Genomic DNA, 11,605 nt, shown 5'->3' on the forward strand with positions numbered 1-11,605 from the left:
TCTCCAACCTAAATGTACCCAAATGTCTTGATGATATATGGCTTTCTTTCTCTCTCTCTGGCTTGGATTTATAGTTTTAGCTTGGCTGTGAGCTATTGGGAGTTGTACATGGGCTGCGAAAAGTGGAATAGAAATTGTCTGAAGAAATAAATAGTGGCATTCATAGAGGGAATCCTATCTGTTATATCCAAATAGATTAGGCCCATTCAATCCGTTACTGAACGGTGAGTCAACATATAGCTAAATCCAATTGATTCACTTCTGGTTTCAAACAATGGGTGATATTTCCCTCTCTCTCTCTCTCTCTCTTTCTCCAAAGTTGAATTGTCTCTTTAGAGGAAGACAGTCATGTTGATGGAGTTGCTCTTTTTGTAATATGAGGCGGTCTGGGAAGCTGGAATAGCTTGAGGGCTACAAAATAACTCCATCCACACTTTGTCCACCTCTGGTTTAAAGTCACCCTCCATTTCTCCCTGCTTTCTTTCCCAGGGCTCAGACATGGCAGCCGACAAGTTTCTCACCTCTTGCTGTGACACAACCGAAATCCACATCAAGGGTGGAGAAGGGACCAGACGCACCGGTGGGAGAGGAAGGAGAAGAGGGTCTGTACAAGAACATCCCTTTCCAAAGACAAAGCACGCAACCAGAGACACTCTAGAGAAGAAAGAGGCTGCGAAGAGGAAGGTGCCACGTTCCTAACCAGAACCAGATGTGATGATCCAGTGCTTACACATGGATTAAATCTACACACTCTCTCTTTCTGTGGTGGGTGGTGTGCAGACTTTCAAAATTATGTTTGTGGGCTTTCCAAAGTTATGTGGCTGGCCTCTTTGAGAAGAGAATATTGGACCAGGCAAGTCTGACTCTTCTTAGTTTTTAGTAATTTTGAGACTCCCACACTTCCTTGTTTTGCTTTTCATAGAATCCTAGAATTGGAAGAGACCTCAAGGGCCCTGATCTGCCATGCAGGAACTCTCCATCAAAGCATCCCCATTGGCAGAGGGCTATCCAGCCTCTGTTTAAAGACCTCCAAAGGAGAGTCCACCACAATCTCAGAGGAAACATATTCCACTCTTGAACAGCCCTTTTTGTCAGGAAGTCCCTCCTAATGTTGAGGTGGAATCTCTTTTCCTGCAGTTTGTATCCATTGCTCCGTGTCCTTTTTCTCTGGAACAGCAGAAAACAAGCTTGCTCCCTCCTCAGTATGACATCCCTTCGAGTATTTAAACAGGGCTATCATATCACCTCTTAATTGTCTCTTTTCCAGGCTAAACATCCCCAGCTCCCTAAAGTCATTCCTCATAGGACATGGTTTCCAGACCTTTTTACCATTTTAGTCAACATCCTTTGGACATGCTTCAGCTTGTCACCATCCTTTTTGAATTGTGATGCCCAGAACTGGACAAGTATTATTCCAGGTGAGGCCTGACAAAGGCAGAATAGAGTAGCACTATTATTTCCCTTGATCTAGAAGACACTATTGATGCAGTCTAGAATCACATTGGCCTTTTTGGCTGCTGCATCACACTGTTGGCTCATGTTTAGCTTGTGGTCTACTAGGATTCCTAGATCCCTTGCAAAGGTACACCTCTCTTTCCTCTCTCCTCTCCAAACATATGAGAACAAGATGATTGTGTTTCAACCCTACACATTATAAGAATCCTGCCACAATAGAGGCATTTATTCAATTGTTTGATGGCCGCGATGGGCACCTCAGGCTGGCAAGACATGGGCTGTAAATGTGAAGTGAACTGTGTTGGTCTCTCAGCTGGACTGGAAAGCCCTGCTGTGCTATGACTGCATTGCCATGAACAGCATGGAAACTGGTGGAAAACCAGACATCACAATAGGTAGGAAATCTGCAGAAAGAGACCCATCATAGAATATCAGAAAGTCTGCGCTTGGAAAGTCACCTTTTTTGTTCTCATCATTCATAGCTGTCAGGACTCACAACAATGTTGAAGAAGTAACTTCTTATGTTACAGGTTGTACTTTGTATAGTTTTTCTATTATTTATTATTACCTTTGGAGGGGGAAGAAACTTAGTACACTTGTCCCTCCATATTTGCTAGGGTTAGGGGCACAAGACCCCCGTAAATATGGAAAAACCACAAATAATGAAACCACCATGTTTTTACCTGAGAGGACACCTCTCTAGGAATCGCTAGGTCCTCCAGGGCAACTCTGTGGCCAACGTCCCACGGACACTGACCATAGAGTTGCGCTGGAGGAGCTAAATATTCCTAGAGAGAACATATTAATGAAATCAGTGAATAAACAAATCTGCAAATATCAAAGCCGCAAATATGGAAGGATGAGTGTTGTAGCAACAGAATCTTTTCAAGTCCTTGCCCATATGGAATTAAGCTATCTAAAAAAGTACAACCAGTTAACACCTGACTCACATTTATGTGTGTTTTTTTGTGAGCATGTGCCTTAGTTGTTGCTTTGTTATGTTCTAGATAGTTGATAACTATTAAAAAGTTTATTTTATTGGTCTGCTTTCATTATAAATTGTTGTAGAAAAGCAGTATACACAACAAATCAATAATCATCATCATAATCACAGTGGTGTTCAAACTGCTTGTTCATTTTACCTCATATATGATGGGAAGGAGGGAGGGCCGAGTGTTCCCTGGGAGGACACACTAAAACAAATGACAGGACTTGCCCATAGGGAAACCATACTTGCCCATAGGGAATCATTGGGGAATACTTACTATAGGCAAGTATGGTTTTCTCTATGGGCTAGTAATCCCCAATGAGTACTAACATTGATCCCTGGATAAATCGACCCAGCTTTTGTGGGCCACTTTTTTCACCAAACATTCTCGACTTATACATAAGTTTATACAGTCTGTAAGAAAAGAATCCACCTTTTACTTGCGTAGATGAATTGCCAGAGGAGGATCTGGAGAAAGACTGGAAGGGGAAGGAGAAGAGAGAAGAAACGCCATGAGAAATTGTGTCTCTTGCTAGCGGAGAAGGAAGATGATGGTTGTCCCATCTAAGATGGTCAGAGAGAATAGAGATGGACCACAAACCAGCAGCCAGCATTGTTGCAGATTTCTAAAGTGTTAAATTTTATTAAAACCAAACTTGGTAACAATGACAAACGCCATACTCATTTCGTACATTTCTTGATGATCGCACAGGCCTTTTCATTTCTGTCCTGAGAAGAGGGATGCTGGGCTGGCTGTGCCTAGACTTTTCTCTTCTTGTGGAAAAGATGATAACGCCAGGAATAAACTCTTCTAAAACATGGCCACATCGCCCCAAAAACCCACCAAAAACTAAGCAAAGGCATGGCAAGTGCAACGTAGGCATTGTAGGGAGTGTAGGTGGCGGTTTCCTTTGCTTCCTGGACAGTGGTAAAGAAAGCCACCGTTGGAGTAAGAGACAAGATAAAAATAAGTAAGACCGTCTGCAGCTCTCAGCAGCGGAAAACCCTGGATGCATCTACGCTGTAGAAATAATGCAGTTTGACACCACTTTAACTGCCATGGTTCCATCCTACAGAATCCTGGGTTTAGTGAGGTGCCAGCTTGCTTTGGCAGAGAAGGCTATAGACCTTGTAAAACTACAGATCCCAGGAGTGCATAAGATGGAGCTACAACACATAAAGAGGTGTCAAACTCCATCATCTTTATCAGTGTAGATACATCCCTTTTCTTGTAATGGAAAAAAGAACAGAATCCCCATCAAGGCCACTTACATAGCAAAAGTAAGCAGGAATAGGTAATGCAGCGCCAAGACAGAGAAGTGAATCTCTAGAAATTTTGTTCTTGCGGCCAGGAAGTGATTTTACAATCTGCTATAACAGAGGGCCAAAAGACACTGCAAAAACAATCCAGTTTGAGACCGCTTTAACTGCCCTGGATCAGTGCTAGGGAATCCTGGGAACTGTAATTTGTGGTAGCATCAGAGCTCTCTGCCAGAGAAGGCTAAATGGCTCACAAAACTACACTTCCCAGAATTCCCTAGCATTGAGTCAGGGCAGTTAAAGCGGTGTCAAAGTGGATTATTTCTGCAGCGCGTTTTGGCCCAGACTCATTGAAAACTGCACTGTTTTCAGGGACCATTTGAGAACTATTTTGTACCAAATAATAATAATAATAATAATAATGCATCTTTCTCTCTCAAAAACTGCAATATATTCACTTCTTTCAGTAACCGCTTTGTTTCATTTCATGATTATTACTGAGAATAATTCTATTACAGTATAGGAATGGGAGAAATAGGTCTCCAATAAACTCAGCAGCAGTTTGGCTCTTCTGAAGTTCTCCTTTTTGTGGTCAAAGGGCTCCCTCGTGTGGCCGCTATTATATTGCAGCACTTAGAGTTAAATCTTTGTTGTTCACCATCCAATTAAGTGTGTTTCAGGAGGAGGGAGTCTTGCCAAAAAAGCCTGCTTAATCCAGGACAATCCCCCCCCCAGGTTTTTCTAAAAGATTTGGATTCTTGGCTGTGTGAATAACTGTTGTATGATAAAACTCTGCATGTCTTGAATGTGCTTGGGATACCTCCGCCATCATTGACCTCGTCTTTATTCAAGTGCTGACAGGTGTAAGCAGCTGAATTCGCAGAGATGAGATGCAGTTCCTTAGTGAGAACCACAAACCCAGAATGCACAAGGGAGAGTATTTCCATAGTCATCCTAAAAGCAGCAACATGTGAATGACCCCAAAGTAAACTAGCAACCCTTCCAAACAGGTATGTTTCAGGAGGTTGCAGTTTTGTTGCTGTAGTTCTCATAGTTTTTATATACCATTGTTGTTGTGTGTCTTCAAGTCATTTTGGATGTATGGCAACCCTAAGGCAGACCAATCATGGGGTTTTCTGGAGCTGAGAGTCTGTGACTTGCCCAAGGTCACTCAGTGGGTTTCCATGGCTGAGTGAAGAATCGAACCCTGACCTCCAGAGCTGTAGTTCAATGCTTCCCCTTATCATAAACTGCCTTCTTCTTTGAAGACTCAGACAGCACTTTTATTTCCTCTAACTGCCTCAATGCTGGGGAATTCTGGCAAATTGTAGATTGTTGTGGCACCAGAGCTTTTGAGAGAGAAGGCTGAGTGTCTCACAAAACTACAGTTCCCAGAATTCTATAGGATGGAGCCATGGCAGTTAAAGTGGTGTCAAAACGGATTATTTCTTTATCAGTGACTTGGAGGACAGAATTGGGGACATACTTATCAAATTTGCAGATGACACCAAATTAGGAGGAATAGCTAATACTCCAGAGGACAGGATCAAGATTCAAAATGACCTGAATAGACTAGAAAGCTAGGCCAAAGCTAACAAAATGAATTTCAACACGGAGAAATGTAAGGTACTGCACTTAGGGCAGAAACATGAAATGCACAGATATAGGATTATGGGGGACACCTGGCTGAATGAGAGTTTTACGTGTATTTTGAACATGAGTCAACAGTGCGAAGTGGCAGCTAAAAAGGCCAATGTGATTTTAGGCTGCATCAATAGAAGTATAGTGTCTAGATCAAGGGAAGTAATAGTGCCACTCTATTCTGCTCTGGTCAGGCCCCACCTGGAATACTGTGTCCATTTCTGGGCATCAAAATCACAAAGGAGGTTGAGAAAGTGGAGCCATGTGTCCAAAGGAGGGCGACTAAAGTGGTGGAGGGTCTGGAAACCATGGAGCCCTATGAGGAACGACTGAGGGAGCTGGGGATGTTTAGCCTGGAGAAGAGAAGGTTAAGAGGTGATATGAGAGCCCTTTTTAAGTATTTGAAGGGATGTCATATTAAAGATGGAGAGAGCTTGTTTTCTGCTGCTCCAGAGAACAGGACCCAATGGAGCAATGGATGCAAGCTCCAGGAAAAGAGACTCCAGCTCAACATTAGGAGGAACTTCCTGAGAGTAAGGGCTGTTCGACAGTAGAACACATTCCTTCCTCGGAGTGTAGTGGAGTCCCCTTCTTTGGAGGCCTTTAAGCAGAGGCTGATGGTATCTGTAGGGGATGCTTTGATTGAGAGTTCCTGCATGGCAGAATGGGGCTGGACTGGATCAGGGCCCTTGGGGTCTCTTCCAACTTTAGGATTCTATGATTCTGGAGTTCGGATGAAGCCTCAGTTGTTGATTCTGTGGTAGAATCAATCCACCTGTAATGTGATTTCCTTCTTTTCCAATGAGTTACTTCATTTCCTGATATGTCCAAAGTATTACAACCTCAGTTGAGTCATCTTTGCTTCTTCTAATAATAATGATGGTGGAGATGATATCTGTTTCTTACCCGCCCCTCCCCATGGATCGAGATGAGGACAACAACAATTAGCAAACACACATCACATCAATTTAAAAGGACGAATAAAATGTACACACATTAAAACAATCCACATTTTAAATTCACAATTTAAAAATCCCCAGCGGAAGCCTCCTGGAAGAGTTCTTGGGAGAGTTCAGGCCTGATTTGCTTTGGGCCCATTTATTGCTCTTCTCTGTCAGAGAGCTCTGGTGCTACCACAAACTACAGTTCCCAGAATTCCATTGCGAGGAGCCATGGCAGTTAAAGTGATGTCAAATTGGATTATTTCTACCGTATGGATGCAGCCTTTAAACATTTATAGCGCTTTAGAAATAAAGCTTAAGAACAATAATAAAATAATAACAGCCTAATTCATTCGTTCAGATTGCGGGGGAACTTTCTTTTAATTGGAAGCTGATTTTACAGAAACCCATTTCAAGGAGAGCAATAACAAACCTGATGTTTCTTTCCGATTCATAGGGATTGTAATACGCGCTTCTGATTGGGTGGTGGTAAAAAGCCGGACCAATCAGAGCGCACTCTCGGTGTAACCAATAGAAATAGACTTCACAGAGCGCGCCAAAAAGGCCCGCCTAGTTATCCAATAGCAAGCCAAGGTTTCCACGCCGATTGTTTTCTCTGGGCGTGTCTGAGTGGCCAATAAGAACGCATGGAATTCAGGGGACGGACCAATAAGGACGCGTTCCATTAGCCAATAGGAAGTGGAGAGTTGAGTCCCTCATTAGCATAGAGCTCCTATAAATAGGGGAGGCTGCGGTGCGGCTGTTCCAGTTCCTTTTCTGTCAGGAGAGGAAGGAGGAGTTATAATGCCTGAGCCCGCGAAGTCGGCGCCGGTGCCCAAGAAGGGCTCCAAGAAGGCCATCACCAAGACCCAGAAGAAGGGCGACAAGAAGCGCAAGAAGAGCCGCAAAGAGAGTTACTCCATCTACGTCTATAAGGTGCTGAAGCAGGTCCACCCGGACACCGGCATCTCCTCAAAGGCCATGAGCATCATGAACTCCTTCGTCAACGACATCTTCGAGCGCATCGCTGGAGAGGCCTCCCGCTTGGCCCATTACAACAAGCGCTCCACCATCACCTCCAGGGAGATCCAGACCGCAGTCAGGCTGCTTTTGCCGGGAGAATTGGCCAAACACGCCGTCTCTGAGGGCACCAAGGCCGTCACCAAGTACACCAGCTCCAAGTGAAAGGGATCCGCTTCCCAAACAGACCCAAAGGCTCTTTTCAGAGCCACCCACTTTGCCCATAGGAAAGGCTGGCGTCACTTATGCCTCTAAAATGGCTCCAGGGGATGGGGGCAAATTGATACTGGAATTATGCTTAACTAGTAATAACACACTCCAACTCCCAGAATGCCATAGCCTTGAGCCAGACAAGTGAAAGTGGTGCCAAATTGGGTTATTTCTCCCGTGTGGATGCAGCCTAAGTACACCAGCCCCAAGTAACGCCGAGAGAAGAACTTAAAGCCCACTCTCTAAAAGGCTGTTTTAAAGCCACCCACTTCCTTTTTGGAAAGACCAGAATCACTTGTTATTACTTTTAGAAGACCCCTCAGAAACAGCTTTAGAATTTGTAGGGACAAGGCTCGCAAAGGTCAAGAGGCGTTGCAGTCATCCTTTAAAGCCAAAAAGATTAATTTAGCCCCCAAAGGCTCTTATTACAATAATGATTAGCTTGACTTTGGAGGCCCCCCCTTCTCCCCCTGAGACAAAATGATTTCAAAGCACTATCTAGGCTCCGTTCCTGTACAGTGAAGGTATTGAGATCATAGAATATTTCTCCCTATGAATGAAGACAAAGCCACACCACTTTTCTGTTGGTTCTCCTGAGGTTTAAATGCAGGTCAAGTCCAGAGTGCTATTACACCACAAAATATTCTGCATGCGCCTTTTTAGCTCTAGTGAAGGTGTAGTGTTTTGAGTGTTGCATTATGGGCCTCTACAGATGAGTGGCTCAATGCTGCCCCTTTGGGGCCCGAATGGAGGCTGCGGCCACCAGATGCTGTGGCTTCCAGAAGGACGAAAAAGAACCCACTTACCAGCAAGTTCTTTTGGCATACCAGTAGGTGCCATGATGACGGTCCTTCTATGGAGCACTGTTTGGGCGCTGCGCCACATGGATGTCATACTGGCGCATGCCATGTGGATGGGTGCATGTCATAATGGCGGCCGGGTAAAAGAACTAGGCCTTGGACCATGTGAATGTTCAGCCCTAGTGTGCATGCAAGCTGGCACAATGTGCCAGTCTGTATTGCCTCTAAGACTCAAGGGCAGGGTTCAGTTCCCACCTTGGCCATGATAGCCGCTGGGTGACCTTGTGCAAGTCACACTCTCTCATCCTCAGGGGGAGGCAATGGCAAACCTCCTCTGGACAAATCTTGCCAAGAAAACCCCATCATAGGCTCACCTTGTTGTGTGCCTTCAAGTTATTTCTGAATGATGGCAACCCTAAGGTGCCCCTGTCATGGGGTTTTCTTGGCAAGATTTGTTCAGTTTAGTTTTGCCATTGCCTCCTCCTGAGGCTGAGAGAGTGTGACTTACTCAAGTCACAAGGAAGGAAGTGACTTGAAAGCACACAATAGCAAACAGCAATAAAGGTATTATGAGAGCCAGTGGTGTATAATGGTTTGAGCGTTGGATCAGTACTCTTTTTGACCAGGCTTCAAACCTCCCCTCTCCCATATAAACCATCTGAGTGATATTGGGCAAATCACAATCTCTCAGCCTTAGAGTTTGGCAATGGAAAATCTCTTCAGAACAATTCTTGTCAAGAAAACCACTTGAGAGAGTCGCTATAAGTTTGAAATGACTTTAAGACACACAACAAATAAAGTACAGTAACATCCCAAATCCACCAAACAGTGATACCTTTATAGGACCAACCAAAATGTACAAAATATATTGCTGTAATAATAACGTTTATTTATAATCCCCTTTCCACCAAAGGACAGCACAGCAGAACAAATGAATAATAAAACATCACAGTATAGAGTGCTAAAATGCTAAAATAAAATACTAATATGCTAATAACATAGTTGGCATCCACTGCCAACCATCTCTTACTCTCAAGAAGTCCTCCCCAATGTTTAATAATAATAATAATGATTTATAATGTCGCTTTCACCAAAATGTGGTGCATCAGAACATATTAAATAAAATAGATACTGTACAATTCTATCATTTCAAACACCTCCACAAGTGCTGAAAGAAAAGGGAAAAAACCCTAACAAAACAACTGTCTAGTAAGTGTTTTCTGAATATTACCCCTATTATTTCTTTTAACTTCTATTTCTTATATTCACCGTACCCTACATATAGCCACTTAAATCGTATTGTCCAATATATTCTTATCACCCAGTATCAATTCAGTAAGTTCCTTATCTAATTCTCCTGTTTATATTTTAGTCTTGTTTATCTTATTCTTTATTATTATTGACAATATCCTGCTGTTCCTTTTCTTACACTTTCTTCAAAAGCAGCTGGATCTCTTCTGCTACATTTGACCAATCTTTCTCAAATTTCCCAATTGATTAACAATTATTTTCCAGAGAACTGGGAGGACTATTTCATGGGGAGCCCAGGCGCTGCTCAGGCGGATTGCCAGTTCTCCGCTTCTTATTGATCAAAACTTCTTTGAGGCGGAGACTAAGGCGGGCGAGAGAATGCTGTACGGAGATAGAATGCTTGGCGGAAAAGGGAGGCTGCAGTTTTCCCTCTGGTCGGGTACTGCGCTATAAAAAGTCCCCCCCGCGCTGCTGCTGACTAAGTTGCTGAGCACAGTTTTAGTGAAGCAGTCAAAGAGTGAGGATGTCTGGGCGCGGAAAGGGAGGGAAAGGCTTGGGCAAAGGCGGCGCTAAAAGGCACCGCAAAGTCCTTCGTGACAACATCCAAGGCATTACTAAGCCTGCCATTCGCCGCTTGGCTCGCCGCGGAGGAGTGAAGCGCATTTCTGGGCTGATTTATGAAGAAACCCGCGGAGTCCTGAAGGTGTTTCTGGAGAACGTGATCCGCGACGCTGTGACTTACACCGAACACGCCAAAAGGAAGACCGTCACCGCCATGGATGTGGTCTACGCCTTGAAACGCCAAGGCCGCACTCTGTATGGGTTTGGCGGCTAAGTTTCCCGTTAGAATTGGCCTCGGAAAAAGCAAAAAGGCCCTTTTAAGGGCCACCCACTTTCTCCAAAAAAGAGTTGCTTTTGCGTTCAATCCAGGCGCCTCAAAAGAGCCTTTTGTTAAAAGGGACGAATAGAAACAATCCTTACTCACTGAAACTATACTTTCCATTCTGATCTTAGCCATGCATTTTATTTATGTATTTCATTGTAACCCGCCTTGATCCTTATGGAAAGGCAGGAGATAAATAAGATCTATTGTTATCATTATCATTAAAATTAGCATTATAAAATGTGAAATTCAAAGATTGTAGTTGTGTTGATCTGCAAAAGCCTTTGAAGTGATAAAATGTAGTTGGAAAGCAAGGCAGCAATCCAGTCTCATAAAACGCCTTGCTTTTTGCACCTCCTTGCTAAAAAGTCTAGCTTTCTGCCCCAGAAGGGAGCCTTGAAATAAGCTTCTCGGGCTGCATCTACACTGGAGAAATAGCCTGGTTTGGCACCGCTTTAACTGCCCTGGCTCAAGGCTATGGAATTCTGGGAATTGGAGTTTGTTTTGGTCCCAGAGTGGAGCATTGCTCTGCTCTGGGCCCCATAACAAACTTCAACTCCCAGAATTTCATAGCCTTGAGCCAGAAAAGAGTTAAAGTGGTGCCAAACCAAGTTATTTCTCCAGTGTGGATGCAGCCTGAATCTCAAGGAACCAATTCATAAAGATATCAATAGGTGCCTCGAAATCCAAACAACATCCAGGTAGCCATGTTGGCCATATATAGCAAATCCTATAACATCCAAACAATGATGCCTTTATGGGGCCAACCAAAATGCACAATTGCATGTTGCAAGGTTTCAAAGTCACACTGGCGGCTTCTTCTTCATCAGGCAAACAAGAGAAAGAAATGGAAGATGATGTTAGTCCTAGGCTTGCATTTTGCTGTTTCTGGTCTTAGTTCAAATGGCAAGGAGGGTTACCTTTTTTGTCCCTGTGGTCACTGGGAGATTTTCAAAGTCAAGGAAGTTTAATGTCCATTTGCCAATTCAAAGCAGATGTTTCAGCATGTCTCCTTCCTTTGTGAAGCCATACACTCCTAAATAGGAGAGGACACTGAATTTCTCAATATATTTTCATGTTTTGCGTTAGGAAAACTTTAGGATCTCTAGGGGGAAAGCATGGCAATCCAGTCCCAATATTTGTGTGTGTGTGTGTG

At 43.7% G+C, this 11,605-nt stretch overlaps 4 protein-coding genes across 4 annotated transcripts in view; 3 read left to right on the top strand and 1 right to left on the bottom strand.

The window, feature by feature from the left end:
- The window catches only part of LOC121935212, a 7,773-nt gene extending 6,808 nt beyond the window's left edge, over window positions 1–965 (top strand). Inside the window, exon 7 of the mRNA XM_042476486.1 lies at window positions 490–965. Within this exon, the coding sequence (XP_042332420.1) occupies window positions 490–658 (169 nt within the window). The 3' untranslated portion in view covers window positions 659–965. The remainder of the gene's footprint in view (window positions 1–489) is intronic.
- A 6,111-nt stretch (window positions 966–7,076) lies between these two features.
- LOC121933541 (histone H2B 1/2/3/4/6-like) lies at window positions 7,077–7,600 on the top strand. The gene has a single exon (XM_042473425.1). It carries the CDS (start codon window positions 7,090–7,092, stop codon window positions 7,468–7,470), a length of 381 nt encoding a protein of 126 aa, XP_042329359.1. The 5' UTR covers window positions 7,077–7,089; the 3' UTR covers window positions 7,471–7,600.
- A 2,474-nt stretch (window positions 7,601–10,074) lies between these two features.
- LOC121933542 (histone H4) lies at window positions 10,075–10,879 on the top strand. The gene has a single exon (XM_042473427.1). The coding sequence runs from the start codon at window positions 10,090–10,092 to the stop codon at window positions 10,399–10,401; it is 312 nt and encodes a 103-aa protein (XP_042329361.1). The 5' UTR covers window positions 10,075–10,089; the 3' UTR covers window positions 10,402–10,879.
- Window positions 10,880–11,435: 556 nt separating this feature from the next.
- The window catches only part of LOC121933926 (histone H3-like), a 10,617-nt gene continuing 10,447 nt past the window's right edge, over window positions 11,436–11,605 (bottom strand). The window contains exon 2 of the mRNA XM_042473909.1: window positions 11,436–11,485. Coding sequence (XP_042329843.1) covers window positions 11,436–11,485 — 50 coding nt within the window. The remainder of the gene's footprint in view (window positions 11,486–11,605) is intronic.

The sequence above is a fragment of the Sceloporus undulatus genome, chromosome 6, assembly GCF_019175285.1.
Source record: "Sceloporus undulatus isolate JIND9_A2432 ecotype Alabama chromosome 6, SceUnd_v1.1, whole genome shotgun sequence".
In the NCBI taxonomy this organism is placed as follows: Eukaryota; Metazoa; Chordata; class Lepidosauria; order Squamata; family Phrynosomatidae; genus Sceloporus; species Sceloporus undulatus.